General features: G+C 34.2%; 1 protein-coding gene and 1 pseudogene across 7 annotated transcripts in view; one reads left to right on the forward strand and one right to left on the reverse strand.

Moving 5' to 3' along the window:
- Nucleotides 1–80: 80 nt before the first annotated feature.
- The window catches only part of LOC144978626 (otoferlin-like), a 249,745-nt gene continuing 232,042 nt past the window's right edge, over nt 81–17,783 (reverse strand). For all 7 annotated transcript variants that reach the window (XM_078924954.1, XM_078924969.1, XM_078924936.1 and 4 more), the window contains 2 exons: nt 9,076–9,176; nt 81–8,593 (listed from right to left, as the gene is read on the reverse strand). In XM_078924954.1, the coding sequence (XP_078781080.1) occupies nt 8,413–8,593; nt 9,076–9,176 (282 nt within the window). In that variant the 3' untranslated portion in view covers nt 81–8,412. The remainder of the gene's footprint in view (nt 8,594–9,075; nt 9,177–17,783) is intronic.
- LOC144963478 (uncharacterized) lies at nt 10,562–16,730 on the forward strand (annotated as a pseudogene).

Genomic DNA, 17,783 nt, shown 5'->3' on the forward strand with positions numbered 1-17,783 from the left:
TTTGCGTTATGCTTGGACTTCATTCAAAAGAAAGAGAAAAAAAACATTTTTAAGAGTCAGTGATCAGTCCAAGTTTTCAGTTTTTTTTATTTTTTATTTGTATTGTTTTGTTTAATAAGAACCTGAAATAAGATAAACTGTAGTGTAAGCGCGTGTAGCGTGATTGACATTTTTTTATACGTAATTCAGGCCAAGGAAAGCAAAAGGAAATTATTTCGAAGATCTCGCTAGATTAGAGTTGTAATGTTTTCTGACATATCACCTTCTTCTCACTTGGCCAGATTGACTTCTAGCTTGCCAGAAAGTCTCAAACCTGAGAGAGTTTTTTAACTTAACAATTTAGATGTCGTGCTTTTCTATCGAATGGTAAGTTAAAGTTTTCTGGCAAAAATTCCACGACAGAGTTGTCTTTCAACTCAATTTTAACACATTTTTGTGTTGCCAAAAGAGCATAGCATTCAATTTACAATTCGTGGCTATAATCAAAACCGATTTTAGTGAAATCTGCAGCAATTTTTGTCAAATTCGTAGTCATGAAATGTCTTCTAGAATTATCCGTTTGTATCAGCTTTTTGAAGAAAATAATATATTACTTATGGGCTTAATAAGTTCAATTTTGTGGTGAAGTAGGATATGGTGGCTTTTTTACTTGACAAATTAAACCACGCTTTAATAAAACATAAATATATATGGTAGTGGTAAGTTGGGGCTTAAATGTCATTTAATCTATTGTCTTAATAGCATTTTGCATTGCACGTGAGAGAAGTCGAAATATCGTAGACACACATAGCTCCATATCATGTGTGAGCTATTATTAGTCAATTGCATTAATGATAAGTACCACCACGATTCATTCTATTAATCAAAGTTCCAGTGTATTATGTCTCATAGCATTTGTGAGATGTCAAATTGCAGTAAATTTCACAATAACTAGAAATCACCAACCTGGTTGGTTCGGTAAATACAAAATAAGAACATAGCGTCACCAATGAACCGGCAACGTTTCTAAATGAATAATTAATGATACTCATGATGAAATTCTTGACATATCCCAATAGACATGAATGTTACGACCTGTTACCGATAGAATACAATTTAAACATTTCTCTTGAATGATAAGATAAAAGAAGTCTTCCTACCGATAATTGTTATCTGGTTTGAATTTTTTTAATGGTCCATAGTCAATTCAGCCGTACTCTGATTATCTAAAATGTTGGCCAGAAAACGTGTCCTTCAGATATCGATTGATTAAAATGATATTCATCATGCCATGCCAAGATGAGGGTCATTTTAATTGATCGATGTATGAAGGATGAGATTTCTGCCTAAATTTTAAATACGAGTATTTATTTCAAGTACTTCAGAATTGCATTGCATATTCCAAGCCCTCCCCCTCCCCAACCCTGACGCTGATGAAGATGAGCATAGTTTATGATGATAGTTTATTTATAATATGATGTACCATGCCCATAATATGCCCCTGTGAATAACTAGGTACTCATTATTCTTGGCTTACCCGAGACGCCGTAAACTCGAAAGACATTCTAGATCTATATTATGTAAAACAGTTTTTTTTTGTTTAAGAAAAGCGTCAAAATGGTCCCAATAAATAATATTACTAAGTAAGTTGAGGGTTAATAACTCCACCTAAAGCAAGGAAAATCAGAAGTGCCGAAAGCGAATTTCGAACTCAGGACATCCAGGTTACAGTTCGATACAAAAACCACCCGGCTACCCCGTCCTTTATTTTGAATCGAAACATCCAGCGCATTCCCTCTATATGATCTTGTCTATTCGGTAAATAAGAATTCATATTGCAATTGAATGTGAATTGTGGAGAATACTTTCAAGAGCTACAAATTTAGACATTATTAAGCTTCTCGTATCGATTCGAATTTTTAAAGCTCCATTTCTTTAAATTTTACTTTCATAAAATGTTGCATTATCCCAACAAATATATCTTGAACTTGTGACTTGTGACATGTGACTTATGGCATGTGACTTGTGACTTGTGACATGTGGCTTGCGGCATGTGACTTGTGACATGTGATAGACAGCTCACGTAGAAATTGATGGTTGAGATCATTATACATAAAACAAATAGATGTAAAATGATTAAATCAAAATAGCAAAAAGTGAATGTAGATGCACTGGAATATTTACATAAATGAATAGATTTAAAAGATCATTTGAATAACATTGAATTTAGAAAAAAAAATCAACTGCGTAATCATAATTAAAATAAAGTGTGGTCAACAGAGGGGTAAAACAACAGGATAATTGTATACAATATCATATAGAATAACATTGATAAAACTATTTCTTTTCTTGTTATCAAATTGCTTTATATCGCTTTCAGTAGTCTTAGGACCTGGGTAATTCATATTGAACTGCATAATGAAACTAATTTGCAATGATTTTTTATAGACAATCAATAAATTATAACTCCAAGAAAAGCAGCTCAACAATAACAGTCATTAATAAAACTCCTTAAATGGATCAAGTGGTATTCAAACAAACAAACAAAAAGGCTGAAACAACAAGCGCCAGCCGCAGTGCAGCGTCGCAAAATGAGCAACAGTATATAGATTTTTACCTAACGACCAGTTGAATGGAAGTCAAGTCATTATTTACTGAAACGATTAGTTAATGAACATAAGAAAATTAGTCTGATGAAAGAGGCAATTCTGCCGTGCCCTGAAAAACAGCATTAAAAATTTTGGCCAGAAAATTCGTCCTTTAAATATCGATCGAGAAACTCTCAGACCTGGGACTTACCTGATCGATATTTTAAGGATAAGTTTTTTTTAAAAATACGAGTGTTTGTTTTATACAAGGTACGACAGAACAGAACATGTATTTTCTTTGTGAATAAATCTTCGAGTGTCGATGATAATATCACATCAAACTAACTCAGCAATTTTTCGTCCAAAATTTTTTTTTCTTAAAGTTGTTGGTGATTTTGTTGGACAAAGAGCGTTTTCCCATTAGGGCCAATTTAACATCGAGGTAAAATCCATTTTAGATTTCATAGGAGTTATGGTTTTTTTTTAAAAGTTGGAATGAAAACCACCTCTTCCAAAATATTGGAGTAAAAATAATTTGACTCAAATGGTACAACACACCTTTTCATATTTTTCTCTTGCTTATTTCCCATCCATCTATGTTCATTAAAAACGATACAGTGTGACGATCACCGTAGCTTTCTGTAATATATATAATATATTCTTTAATATTATAAGAGCAGTTCCATGGGTAAATTATAGTCCATATTGTGGAGAGAATGAGATTAATGTAACATTACACTGAAGAATACTTTCGATTCCGTTGGAAGGCGAGGTTTTTTTCTGACCCTCCTGTCCCACTAGCAGTGATTGAGTAGCTGGTCAGTTGGATCTGCTGGAAAGCTTTTTTCGATAGTCTGACGTCATATCCAAATGGTAGCAAGTATTTACTTTTATCTATTTCTCGCTTTAGCTCATTGGGCGCTGAAGGACGACTATTATTTTAAAAATCTGGCTACAAGTAAAATGGTTTTTTTTTTTCAAGAAGGCTATATTATGATTGCTCTTGTTGCCACAGCATTTCAGCAGCATCTGTTTTTCTACTGCCTTGGTGAATAAGTACAAATGTTACTGTTTTAAGGTAGAAACACCAGAGACTAAACAGCTTAGTGGATTGCGTACCTTCTTGGCATTATGAGCAATAATTACAATGTTAAAACCCGTAACACAATGAGTCGATAAAATCATGAATGATTGATTGATGTTTTTGGTTGACAAATGAAGTATAGCTAGCGTTTGTCAATATTGGGTTTCCCGATAACTCAGTTGGTAGAGCACTCGCGCAAAAAGGAGCGAGATCGATCTCGAAATATTCTAACATCTTCACAATCATCAACCTCTACTAAGCACACACGAGAAACCTAAACGATATTTCTGATTATCAGTAAGGAGGTTTGTAAATGATATCATGTTCAACACAAAGGAATCGCTGACCAACTTTTAAATTGACGCCCCGCCATTTAAAAAGCTTAAAACTCATAAGTTAGTCAATTATTTCTCAATCTTTTTCAGGAACTATTTTCCCTGATTTTACTCTTAGATCCATGATTGCACTATTCAAATAGGAATAATCATCACACATTTCATCATTGTTACATTGTTATAACACCAGTTGTGAATAAAAGGATAATGCAGAAAATCCGTGAGAACAAGATAAATATAAATTGTAAATAATGAAGAGTAAATGTAAGACATCGAATATTCAACATCCTTTCGTATTGCGAAAGTATAATACAGTCAAACACCGTTAATTCTAATCAGTGGATCTGACTGCAAAAAAGACAAACCTTAAAGAAGGACATGACTATGGATGGCCACAATTATCATTTTAGTATCAGGAATATGCTACAACGTATCCGATTTCCTTCACGTACACGATAACCTGCCAGTGATGCAACCTGTTTAACGAGTAGTTTGCAATCAACTTTTCCTGACTGTCGTAGATTACTTTTTACACCAGAGTCTTGAGAAGCATGAGAATATTAATCGTTTGGTATTTATTTGATCAACAAAATAGGATTACACAGTTTATGAACTAATTGGTATACGTTCAACGTCACTGATCAAATCGTCATTATTATGTGGCTCACAGGAGTCATGACAGACCGTTTTGAATATTCCTATAGAAGGAACAAAATTAACGTCACTCACTGTTATCATTTTTAGGCAGCCATTTTCATGATTAGTTCTCACTAAATTATATCAAATAAACAATGAACATTTGACGTTACACAAAGTTATATCTAGTTGGGGGATGGTGTGAGTACTTTAGCTAAAATAGCATCAATAATGAGGAATGCAACATTTGTGGATGGCGAGAAAAGTTGACAAAAGATAATTAAATAAAAATCTATATTGGTGTTTACGTTAATATCACATATCAGCCAGAATTAAAATCAGACTAAAAAATTATGAATTTATCCTCAAAAACATTTCGAATTAACGGTGTTAGACTGTTGTTTCAAATGAACATTTCAAATTTGATAAAGTTAAGAAATAATCCGTTTCATCACTTCTATCTAATTCAAAATGATCACAGCCAATTTTGATGAGCTTGGTTTACAAAGTAATCAGGTTATGTAAAGTTCAGACCGTAGTATTGGGTATGGAATCACACACAGATGAAGGTATTTATTGTGAATAATATGATATTTACAATTATAAAGAGATCATGAGGTGTGTTTCGGAACTCCCGGTGTGGAAATTATAACACAATTAAATATAAGTAAATAAATTAGTCATCATACATTTCGATGTCCACTGAGGGGTTATTTTGTCTATCACAGGTAATCAACATATCAGAGTAAAGAAACGGTAAAATAAACTGTATCATTAGTTAAACTTGTTATGAACATAAGGTAATGAGAAAAAGGCAAACTATAAAGTTAGCATCGTTAAGTCTTGATCGCCGTTTTGATTCACTTAGGGTATATTATTTTAAAGAAGAAAATACCAGGTTTTAATTTTTTTAAATGTAATTTCCTTTGTATTTTTTAAACAGAAATTTTATCTAAATCCCCCAAACTAGAATATTTGACAAAGTATAAGGGAAGAAATTACTAGCATTGCAACATTGATATTGAGAAAAAATAATTTAAAATAAAAAAGGTCCTCTGTACAGTGAACGCCTCGGTCTCAGTTCCGAAACGAGGTCATAAATTGGTCAGTAACAAAGAAGAGATTAAAAAAAGAAATGGATATAACATGAGTAAATTTCGATATTATAATCCACCTACATGTTGAATTATGTGTTTGGATCCGAGCCTTGTTATTACTCGCTATCCTAAAAATGTCGACCACCCCAAAATATGGGCCTTCCAGACTCATAAAGATTGTTCACTATTTCTTTACTTTTAAAAAAATTAATAAATTACGCCTTCCGCCACGACATCATTAGATACCACCGCCCAGGCATCCCATGAAGGATCATCAAACAAGATGGCTGAAGTCAACAGGAGTCACCTATGTTGTCCAAAGTGAGCAAACTGTGCGTTATTATCTTGCCCAATGAAAAAAAAACGAAAGTGCCTGAAACGGGGCTCAAACCCGAGGCCTTCCGGACCACAGTGCAATGCATTAACCACTTCGCCCCCTTTTTATAAAGACGATCTAATAATGCAATGCACCAGTGTAGTTTTAAGCGTCACTGTGTTAAATGATTGTGATACATGCTCACAAAATGGGAGAACTAGCTGATGGCTGGTAGGCGTGTAAAGGTGGATATGGCCAGGATCCAGATATTCTTTTGATGAAGATGAGTGGGATAAATAAAATATCCGCGTAATGTATCCATTCTGTCACCAAAGATAAGCTGTAATGCTTTTATGACAACATAATATTATATTATAACAACGGTATTTTACATTATCAGTGGCTGTTTAGTAACAGCGTTGACCAATTCATAATCGTAGATTATCTTAGGCCTGTGAGATGCTGGTACACGGATTTGACAAATATAATATATAACAATATTTTTTTAAATGTTTAAAATTGTGCATAAATCCAATTTAATCAAATTATTAACAAGCATATAATAAACACATTGGGCTCAACTAATTCTTGAGTTTAAAGTAGACATAAATAAACGATAAAAACAATGTACTGTATAGGTTTATACAGAAACAGGTTTGTCCGTCCCTTACAGAGCACCGCCAGTCTTGAGCCAGCAACAACCCAAATAAGTGAATTAAAGGATAATATATACATGAAAATGTATTGTCTCAGGGACCTTTCAATGGTAATCATTCTCATCTTTAATATTAAATTACACGACCTCTATTGCTAAGCATGGGGTATAACATAAGTGTTGGGTCGAAGGTTTTCGGAAGATCTAACAACATGGTCCTTCACGACAGACAGTTTACACTATTTTATCATTATCAAAGTATGTATGTATGTATGTATGTATGTATGTATGTATGTATGTATGTATGTATGTATGTATGTATGTATGTATGTATGTATGTATGTATGTATGTATGTATGTATGTATGTATGTATGATGTATGTTATGTATGTATGTATGTATGTATGTATGTATGTATGTATGTATGTATGTATGTATGTATGTATGTATGTATGTATGTATGTATGTATGTATGTATGTATGTATGTATGTATGTATGTATGTATGTATGTATGTATGTATAGATGTATGTATGTATGTATGTATGTATGTATGTATGTATGTATGTATGTATGTATGAAATGTATGTATGTATGTATGTATGTATGTATGTATGTATGTATGTATGTGTGTGTGTGTATGTATGTATGTATGTATGTATGTATGTATGTATGTATGTATGTATGTATGTATGTATGTATGTATGTATGTATGTATGTATGTATGTATGTATGTATGTATGTATGTAGTATGTATGTATGTGATTCTACTTTGGTTCATAACAATTCATCATACAGAGTACGCAATTTGTCAACAAATCATAACAATAAAACGAATAAATCAAATGAAACAACAGAACATATAAAATATGATATTGAATTGTAACAGCAAAAGGCAGAAGGAGAAGAAGAAATGAAGAAGAAGAAGAAGAAGACAAAGAAGGGCAGGAAGAAGAGGAAGGAGAAAAAAAAATAAAGAGATGGAAAAAGAACAGCAACAGTAGTAGTACAGTAGTAATAGTAGAAGAAGTAGTAGTAGTAGTAGTAGTAGTAGTAGTAGTAGTAGTAGTAGTAGTAGTAGTAGTAGTAGTAGTAGTAGTAGAAATAGTTGCAGAAGTTGTAGTAATAGTAGTAGTAGTAGTAGTAGTAGTATGTAGTAGTAGTAGTAGTAGTAGTAGTAGTAGTAGTAGAAATAGTTGCAGAAGTTGTAGTAATAGTAGTAGTAGTAGTAGTAGTAGTAGTAGTAGTAGTAGTAGTAGTAGCAGTAGTAGTAGTAGTAGTAGTAGTAGAAATAGTTGCAGAAGTTGTAGTAATAGTAGTAGTAGTAGTAGTAGTAGTAGTAGTAGTAGTAGTAGTAGTAGTAGTAGTAGTAGTAGTAGTAGATGAAGGTGTGTTCAAGGGGGAGTTAAAGAGGAATGGGGAAAGGAACATAGAAGGAATGCTGTTGACACTAGAAGAGGGACAATAATTATGGAATGGTATTTTAACGGCATTTATGATGACGATGCTGAGTATGAATTGTGTTCAAAATGATGATGGCCATAACGATAAAACTATCAATGCTTTCAATATCATTAGTGGGTAAGTACGTTTTAAAAACACGATACTTGAGGATATCAAAAGGAAGAAAAGTCTAACGTAGAGGATGACCGAGAGAACATTGACCATCTTGGCGATAATGGTGGAACATGTGACCTTGAAATTTGACTCTTGACGTTTGATCTTAAGCGTTGAAGATCTTCTTGACGGTGTACCCAGGCATAGAGTAAAAGAACAACCCGATGAGAACAGTGAGGAGGAGGACAATGAGGATCTTGATGATAACCCATTTGTAGTTGTGCCACAGGATGTATCGCAGAGATTTGAATGGGTTCATGAACCACATGAAGGAAGAGTCCGGTCGGCTGGAATTTTTGGAGAAAATACAATATTATATAATAAATTGAACATAACATTTGAATGAGACTCAATATTTCTAATCATCTCGAGAAAATGGAAATCGTCTTCGGGAAGTACTACCTTAAGAAAAGATTGATCGCAAACTGAGAAATAGGAGCTTAATTTCTTGTTCAAGGAGAAGACACGAGCTGCTGATTCCTCGATATAGTTGTAATTCCTAATCCATTTCTTCAATTTCCATTTCAACTCTTCTCCTTAGCCGTCCACCCAAAATAACAAATATCTTTTAAAGATAACAATGCCATAATGTGTAAATTGGTACATTTGAAAATATAGATATCATATAGTTTATTTATATCATATTAAGAGATTTGTTTTCCTACCTGTAATACCATGAACAGCCTATCTCCTAAGTCATACTATAACATTTTACTAAAATACTAACATCATTTTAAATAGGGTTAGACAAGCTGTTGTTTTTACTCACTTTGGCTTCTCCAAAGGTTCTGGCTCAGAGCGTCCCAATCCAGCGGGATGTTTCTCTGCCTCATCAGAAGTCATCAAATGTAATTCAGCCTCTACTTTACCCTGAGGACGAAGGTGAGTACAACAGTTTAGTATACGACGTTGTTTTAGATGGAATATAGTTATGATGGTGCTCGTGAAACAACATGAACATTGATGAGGATACAATTCCAGACAAAGCAGAGGTGAAAACAAAACCCAGAAAATATTTCTTGCTTCCGGTCCGAAAAACCATCCCTCTTTATGATTGTGTTGATAGAAGAGAGGTATACCATACGTTTATGTCTACTCATCCTTTGACCGATTTTAGGAGAACGGGGCGATGATTGTATTGGCAAGATATCGGATGACGGCATTCGGATTTTTACAATTTGTATCAACTTGATCGTGGGTCCCAATTTTAGTATTTTTGTCTGTTCCTAGCAGGGACGGCTGGTAATAATGGGCAGGGTGGGCAAATACCAGCCTGTTTTTTTCAAGTTATAAGCTGTATTACCAGGTCAGAAATAATCAAATCTAAATTAGATAATTTCAAAAGTTACTACTTAAACTTGATACTTCGTACTGAAATCAATTTGTGTGTATTTTTGATAGATTGCGAATGACCATGCACCCGTAATGCATAAACCAGGATACGCTCCTGTTCTTTTTATCAACACCCCCCCCCTCCCCTCCCCAACCACTCCACTCCGCCCACATCGTCATCTCATCGTCACGTCGCCTGACGGTGAACTAACTCCGATTTTTGCTGTCTGGCCTCTCTAGTACTAGGTCGGGCTAATTCAAATGAGCCCACCTTAATAACCAGTGAACACTGAATAGAGCTTTTGGCAAACGAACTTTTTCTTATTTATTGCCTTACTTGTGCTGGTACCATTGATGTAATGACTTTGGGAAGGTTCCAGTATTGAATTAAATTTATTAACTTACTAATATTATATCAATTTAGTATTAATTTGTGTTGTTTTTATATTTTGTTTATCCATTTAAATTATTTCTTTTTTTTTTTCTCGTTTTCTTTAAGTACTTCTCAAAACTCATTTATTTAAATTGTTTTCTTATTTGTTTTTTGTTGTTTTTTTGTTTTTGTTTTTTAACAAATTAATTTGTTAGTTCTTTTTTTTATTATTCTTAAAGTAATTACCGCTGTATTTTTATTGCCAGACTAAATAATTTTGCAAAACAATGTAATTTTCTATTGTATTTCCTCTAATAAAACAAAACATTTTATTCAAAAGTCACGACTAAATAAATATTAATACAACCACCATTTTGGTTTTCTCAACAATTGAATTAGTATACGAGAAATACTCTTCTGAGTAAGGAGAGAGTTGAATTCTAAGTTATAGAGGAAATAAAGACGTTTAAAGGAAGGGTGGGCAGATTCCGTACTTGCCCGTCCTGAAGCTAATACATACATAAGATAGTTCGCGACGAAGAGGCGGGAAGCTAGGGGTTGGTTGGGGAAGGAGCATAGCACTCTTGTATAGATAGCATTGGGAAGGAGTAAAGATAACACGGTCGTTATTGTGATAGTATAACGAATGCATGAGGAGAGATTGATAACATTCTTTTGTCTTAATTGTATTGTGTGAATTATTGGCGAAAGCCTAAGATTAAATAAACTTTGTAATATCGTATGGTGGTAACCATCATTGTCGACGACATCGTGGTTGTCATCATCATCATCATCATCATCATCATCATCATCATCATCATCATCATCATCATCATCATCATCATCATCATCATCATCATTAACAACAACAACAACAACACAACAACAACAACAATATTAACAACAAGTACAACAATCGTCTCCACAACTATCATTCTAACCAACAGCACCACCAAAACCACTATCATAATTACATCCTCCCTCACCGCCTCGTCTTCCTCCTCCTCCTCCACCACCACCACCACCGCTACCACTATTCCAACCACTACCACCACCGGCACAATCATTCTAACCACCAAGACAGCAGTAAAAATGATGCAATTTCAGCTCTGAATGAAACTCGAGTCATATCGCTGTTGTTGCTTCTCGATGAAAACTTTAAGGTTACTACATACTACTGAAAACCAGTAATGTAACAGAAATATTAATCTCGCCGTTGAGGGATTAAAGCATCTCTTTAATTTTTCGAGTGAATGAAATGGACTTCTGTTGTCAAGGTGTTGTCGCATTATGTCTCTTCGCTTTAGTTTTTAGTTGTATTCTCTTTCGTGATTATTTTTTGATTACGTTTGGAATAATTAAAATCTACTGGTATTGTCATTTCATTGTGAATGTGATTATTTGTGGTTGAAATATTTTTTTTAAAGGTGAAAAAAAAATTATAATTAAAAAAAATAAATAAATAAATAAATAATATATATATATATATATATATATATATATATATATATATATATATATATATATATATATATATATATATATATATATATGACCGGATCATCTTTGCCCAACCACTGTAAATAGGCTAGAACCGCCACTGGTTCCTAGCACAATGTTTAATATCTATATCCTCATAAATTGCTCAACGGCAGTACATGGATGATCCATATTGAAATTATAGAATCGATTTGTAATATGTAGTACAAATGTAGGAAGTAAGATCATTTATAAGGAGTAGTAAAGATGGGAGGTAATTCAAAAGTGCAAACATTCATATCAAGAAAATAAATTGGTACAATATTATTTGGCTACGATGTCATTTTAAAAAATTAATGTCTTTGAGATTTAGTCTATAAGAGACTTCTATATGATGGGAAAACCCGTTGATGAAACCCGATCCCATCCTACCTGGTTATGTCATGAAAAAGGCGGAATGAAGACTATAATTCAATTTGATAATAGTAAAACTACGTGAAATATTAAACATGTTCTAGATGGGTTTCTAATTGCGTTATCAAGAGATTTTTCAAATGTTTATATTGCTTGATGCTCACTGTTTAAAACTTTTAAAAACATCTATTTTCATCCCATGTGTGTGTGTGTGTGTGTGTGTATGTGTGTATGCGTGTGTGTGTGTTTTGTAATATATAAAAAAACATTACGTGGAAATCGAAAGCTCAAAAGTGAAATAAAAATAATAAGAAAAAGTTAAGCAACAACTTTAAACAATGGAATGGAAAAACGTCATAAAAAGTATACGAAAAATATAATTGTTTTCTTAACAAAATAAAATCAGTTTATTTAATTACCTGAAGCAATTATACGTTAGTTTTCAGTTTTTCTAATATTATTTTTTTACGAACATTAATTTTGAAACATTACTCAGCCTTAGGTCGCGACAAAAGTCAGCAAGAGCAGACAGCCAAAGAAATCAGCACTATAATAGAATCGATGTGAAATGTGTAATTATTTTAATCATATCGTATTATATGGGCGATTATTAACACCATCCGTCACAATCCCAGCTCTATTGTTAATCTTCTTCTTCTTCTTCTTCTTCTTCTTCTTCTTCTTCTTCTTCTTCTTCTTCTTCTTCTTCTTCTTCTTTTTCTTCTTCTTCTTCTTCTCCTCCTCCTCCTCTTTCTTCTTTTTCTTATTCTTATTTTTCATCGTCCTCATTCTTAAAGATATCTAGCAAATATTTTGAATTTCAAAAATCGTATAAAATGCACAGGAAAAATGGATTTAAAAAAAAGCCCATCTCCGTCTTTTTTCCTCTTATAATTCCTCTTCTTTACTTTTGGACAAATCTGTGCTTCATGCCCTTCTTAGTCTCTACTTAGCTTCACCTCCTCCGCCTCCTCCTCCTCCTCCTTCCCCTCCTCATCCTCCTTCTCCTCCTCCTCCTCATCCACCTCTTCATCATCATCATCATCATCATCATCATCATCATCATCATCATCATCTTCTTCTTCTTCTTTTCTTCTTCTTCTTCTTCTTCTTCTTCTTCTTCTTCTTCTTCTTCTTCTTCTTCTTCTTCTTCTTCTTCTTCTTCTTCTTCTTCTTCTTCTTCTTCGACTACTACTTTTTCTTCTTCTTCTTCTTCTTCTTCTTCTTCTTCTTCTTCTTCTTCTTCTTCTTCTTCTTCTTCTTCTTCTTCTTCTTCTTCTTCTTCTCCTCCTCCTCTTCCTCCTCCTCCTCCTCTTCTTCTCCTTCTTCTTCTCCCCCCCTCCTCCCCCTCCCTCCCGCACTAATTCTATTCTATTTTGTATTTTAAGATTGTTTTCTCTATGAAGAATCAGCTTTTGCCAATGAAATGAGTTAAGACACCATCTGCCTCGTTTTGATTTATCTTTGAAAAATAAAGAACGAAATAAATAAATATTCCAAAGAAAATTCTAGCCGCAGAAGTGTTATGTTACATCTTTGTCTAAAAAGCAACATCAATAGCAATGAACGCTCACCCGCTTGTTTCAAATTTCTAATCCAGCGGTTTAAATATAATTAGAAAAGTATTACCTTTAACAATATTTGGCATTTTCAACAAATATTGCTTAAGATTTGTTTTATACTGTAACACAATAAAAGGTGTATCCTATAAAAACGCTGAAACTCAGTTAATTTAAAAGAAATTAAAAATTCAAGTCTATGGCCGAAGCCTCATGCTCAATTTCAATAGCCTAACTGGTTGGGAAACAGAATGATGGGGAAACATGACAGTTACCTATTCTAACAAAATCCTGAAAGACCTGAACAAGTGTGAATGAAACGGTGCCAGTAAAAGCAAGAGAGAAAAATACAAGAAAATAAACCATTCTTAAAACCAGTCTTCCTCGACTGGGAATCTAACCTCAGACCTCATGATTACAAAATCACTGAATTTGCGTGAAAATGGAATTTGTAACGTGGAAGTGAATGGGTGCACGACTTTCCAGCACAATTATTTGGCGCAATGTCAGTTGCAATAAAGGTACACATCTCAAACTTGCAGGGCACCAGTGGTCGAAACAATTTTTAAAATTCAAATTTCAATGACGTGGTGCTAGCAGTGAGAGTTACTGGAACATTTCACGATGTGATTTTTGTGCCTAGCGTTATAATCATTTTGTCATCATGAGAATATAAGCTATATAGGGTGCAATGGTTAGACGTCAAGTCACTGGTTCCAAGTTCCTTGGGAGTGTGAAACCAGTCCTCCGAAGGACTGGATACATACCTTTTGCAACTGATCTCCTAGTTTCAGAGGGATAACATCCTACTTTCTAAACTAAGTAAATGCTGGTCGTCAATAAAGATACTCCATCCACGCTCTTTAACGTCCCGTAATCATAAGAATTTGCCTATACATCCTGATACTAAAATAGTTATGCTGCCTTATGATTCAATATGTCGTAATTATGCATTGTCCGGAGGACTGGTTACACACCTCCAAGGAATTTTGAACAAGAAGTGAGGAAGGAGTGGCTTCTCATTGACATAATATATAATTTGATAACGAGTTTGTAAAAGCGTATCCATCAAAATACATAGTGAAGTTATTATCATATCTTATAGCTCATTATCGTATCTACAATTTTGGAAAAAGTCGATAATTTTTTTTCTCCTATTTCCTATTCTCCTATTCTCCTATTCTCCTATATTTTTGAAATCTCATGTAAAATTTGGGACATGTTGGAGATCATCTGTATTTATCCACATCTGAAGTAACGACTTTGTCCCCTGGGCAAAATAGACGATGTTTTCTTAGAATGCGTCAGTTCTCCAAGTGTCTTTTCCTTCCTTTGCGATTCCTGGACTTCGCCTACCAATGCAGATAGTTTTCGTCCTTTTTCCTTTAAAGTTTGCGAGCTTCGGCCATCTTTAACTACTGAATTATAAACCAGGGACGCGGTTTGATTTATAAGCCTAAATTAGAGCCGAGGAGACAGATTGGCTACGCCCCAAAACCGCCCATAATAGTCTTGTTCTATTATTACCGTTTTCCCAGAGAGTCATCTGACAATGGTTTTGGAGTCATAATTTTAGAGAGGAATAGCAGTGTGGGCCCTCTACTATGGAAACGTTAATGAGGTCTTTTTGCATCTTTGGGTGATCAGTCATCGAAGGTCTTTTGTCACGAAATAAGCCTGGGCTAAGCCTTACAAAGCTAATAAACTATCGGTATAGCGCTTTTTTATAACTAGACTACCTGGAGATGGAAACCGCAAGATGGTTGAATATTTTTTTGAAAATCATTTTAATACAGCATCAACAATAGACAATTGAATATGTTATATATTTTAAAATAGAAATATATTCAGTTATTTCATTGGTTCCTATTACAAAGTCTAATTATTACAGAGAAGACTACTATCAATTCCTCACGTAAACACAAATAGTGACTGATAAAACAATAACTATAGACACTTTTATTTAATTTTTGCTGTTCTTTTTTTTTCTTGTTTATTTGTTTGTCTCTTTTTCAAATTGTTTTTTTTAATTGTCTATTTATCTTAAATTTATCTGCTTTTATATTACATTCGAACCGGAAATTGATTTCGTTCACAATTCATAACCTTTCTCTGTGACATACATACCAGGGCCAACAGCAGGTCTCTATAGTTTCAATAGATTTATGAGAGGTTAATTAATACAGCGGATGATCGCGGATGATCATCAAAGCCCGTGTCTTTGACAAGCTGTCCAGTGTTGTGTCCGCCCACCTCCAACCGTCCACCATCTACTAAGTCTAGATATCGCTTCCACGGACAATCTACCGAGAATGAATTCCATATGATTCCATCTACGAGGGTTTAACGTCGAGTTTCCCTGTCCGCAATCCGTGTAGATTTTTGGTGGAAAATTCTTTTAAGATTGTAAAGGAAAGAATCAGTGACGAATATCAGCGCTGTTTTAATATCTGCCGCGCAATAATAAAACATTAAAACGTTTTGCCCATAAAACTTATGTTTATTCTATCGAGAGATTATGAAGACCTCCAACTGTGAATTGACATTCAACTACGAGCTGGTAGGTCCTTGGTTCAAGTACGAGCTACGTAATGAGGAGTCATTCGGAAGGCTCTTGGCTCGCATTTCTCTCACCGCACTCATGTGTAAAATGAGTTTCTGGCCGATTAGAATGATCCTCATCTTGTCAATTCTGGGACATCGAAATCCTATTTTTGAGGGGGCTTGACAAGAGGAAGGTCGATATTTGAAGGACACGTTTCTGGCCAAAATATCTTAAATGTTTTTTATTCCCGAGAGCTGAAGCAGGACGGGCATTTTGGGAAACTGGAGACGTTCAACGACTCTATTATGAGTTAAAAGGAAAAGAATGGACTGCCAACGGCTGAGACCAAGGTCATTAAAATGGGTGACTCTTCAAGGAAAAACTGTAATTAGTTCACATCACTTGGACAGGATTTTAACTTTCAGCTGCTTATATCCAGTTATAACAAGAATTCATTTACATAACCTTTTTACGCGAAAAAACAACAATGATTAAAAAGATGACCGGATGTCCCAAACTGGAATTTCTTTCTAGTGACGCTGGAAAGTGAATTTGAGATCAAAACAATATCATTTAACTTGAAATAATTTCCACTTTTGTGCAGAATGAGTACTGTAACTTTAGAACAATCTCAAATTGCATATTCATTTATATTTGATCCTACATTTCAATTTCAGCCTTTATTTGGATCCAACAAAATACCGAATTCAGGCAGTGGCTGACGTATAAAAAACGTTACAATTACAAATGGTTGACTTGACACGTCGTAATTTATGAATTTGTTAACCCTCTCCTTACCACACGACACAATATACATTTTTTCTTATTCAGATTTATTTTTACATCATAATGATCTTTGTTTAATTTATAAGAACAGAAAGTTGTTTTTTCTGCTGGGCAAGCCTGCCATTATTGGAAAAATACTGAAAATCATGGGTAAGGAGAGAGTTAAGACTTTAAAACGAGACATAATAATATGGGACTCGTACATTTCCTTGTACAATTGTTTTAACCTAGAGATTGAATAACGATGTTATATTTAATTATCACTTTGCCCGATTCGCATTGCTGATTACTCCCATCTCTGTGAAAATGGTAAGATTTGATATCAGAATACAACCAAACACTGTTTACAAAGGGTTAAAAACAGATGTCATTTTGATCAAAAGTGAGCCTCTCATTAAAAAGGGTTTAAAATAACCATGAACCTTTGTATTCATTATTTTTGGTTACATTGTTACTGAATGGATTAGACTATTCTCCCTTAGATTAAAAAAAAATTATAAGTCTATTCCTAGATGCACACGTTCGTTGCATTCGGTAAATGATGCCACCGGAAACCAGTTGAGTTCCGGTATACCTGCTGACCACGGAAGACATTTCTTTGTTCAAAATAACGAGCCGCCTTTAATGACATGTCACTGACCGGATGTGGTCAGTCCCTTTATCAAATGACAGCCCATTGTCATTGCCGTCTTTGTGGAAGATGGGCATAAAGGCTATTCAAAGAAATAACATGAATTGGTTGAACATTTACACATATTAATATGTGTGTTTATGACGTGTTTGTGGGAGTGTCTGTATATGGATGTGTAGGTAAGATGAGAGGAGGAGAATGAGAGGTAAGAAGAGGTGAAGCGAGTGTAAGTGTGAGCTAGACAAATTTGGAGGAGATTAGGATTAAAATTTAATTTATTGCACACAATTTTTCCTATCGAAATAGTTACCAATATTTGTAACCATAATATACAAGAGTATTAAATATGCATGTTACG

The sequence above is a fragment of the Berghia stephanieae genome, chromosome 1 (assembly GCF_034508935.2).
Source record: "Berghia stephanieae isolate SIO BIC M18660-M18661 chromosome 1, UCSD_Bste_1.3, whole genome shotgun sequence".
Classification (NCBI taxonomy): Eukaryota; Metazoa; Mollusca; class Gastropoda; order Nudibranchia; family Aeolidiidae; genus Berghia; species Berghia stephanieae.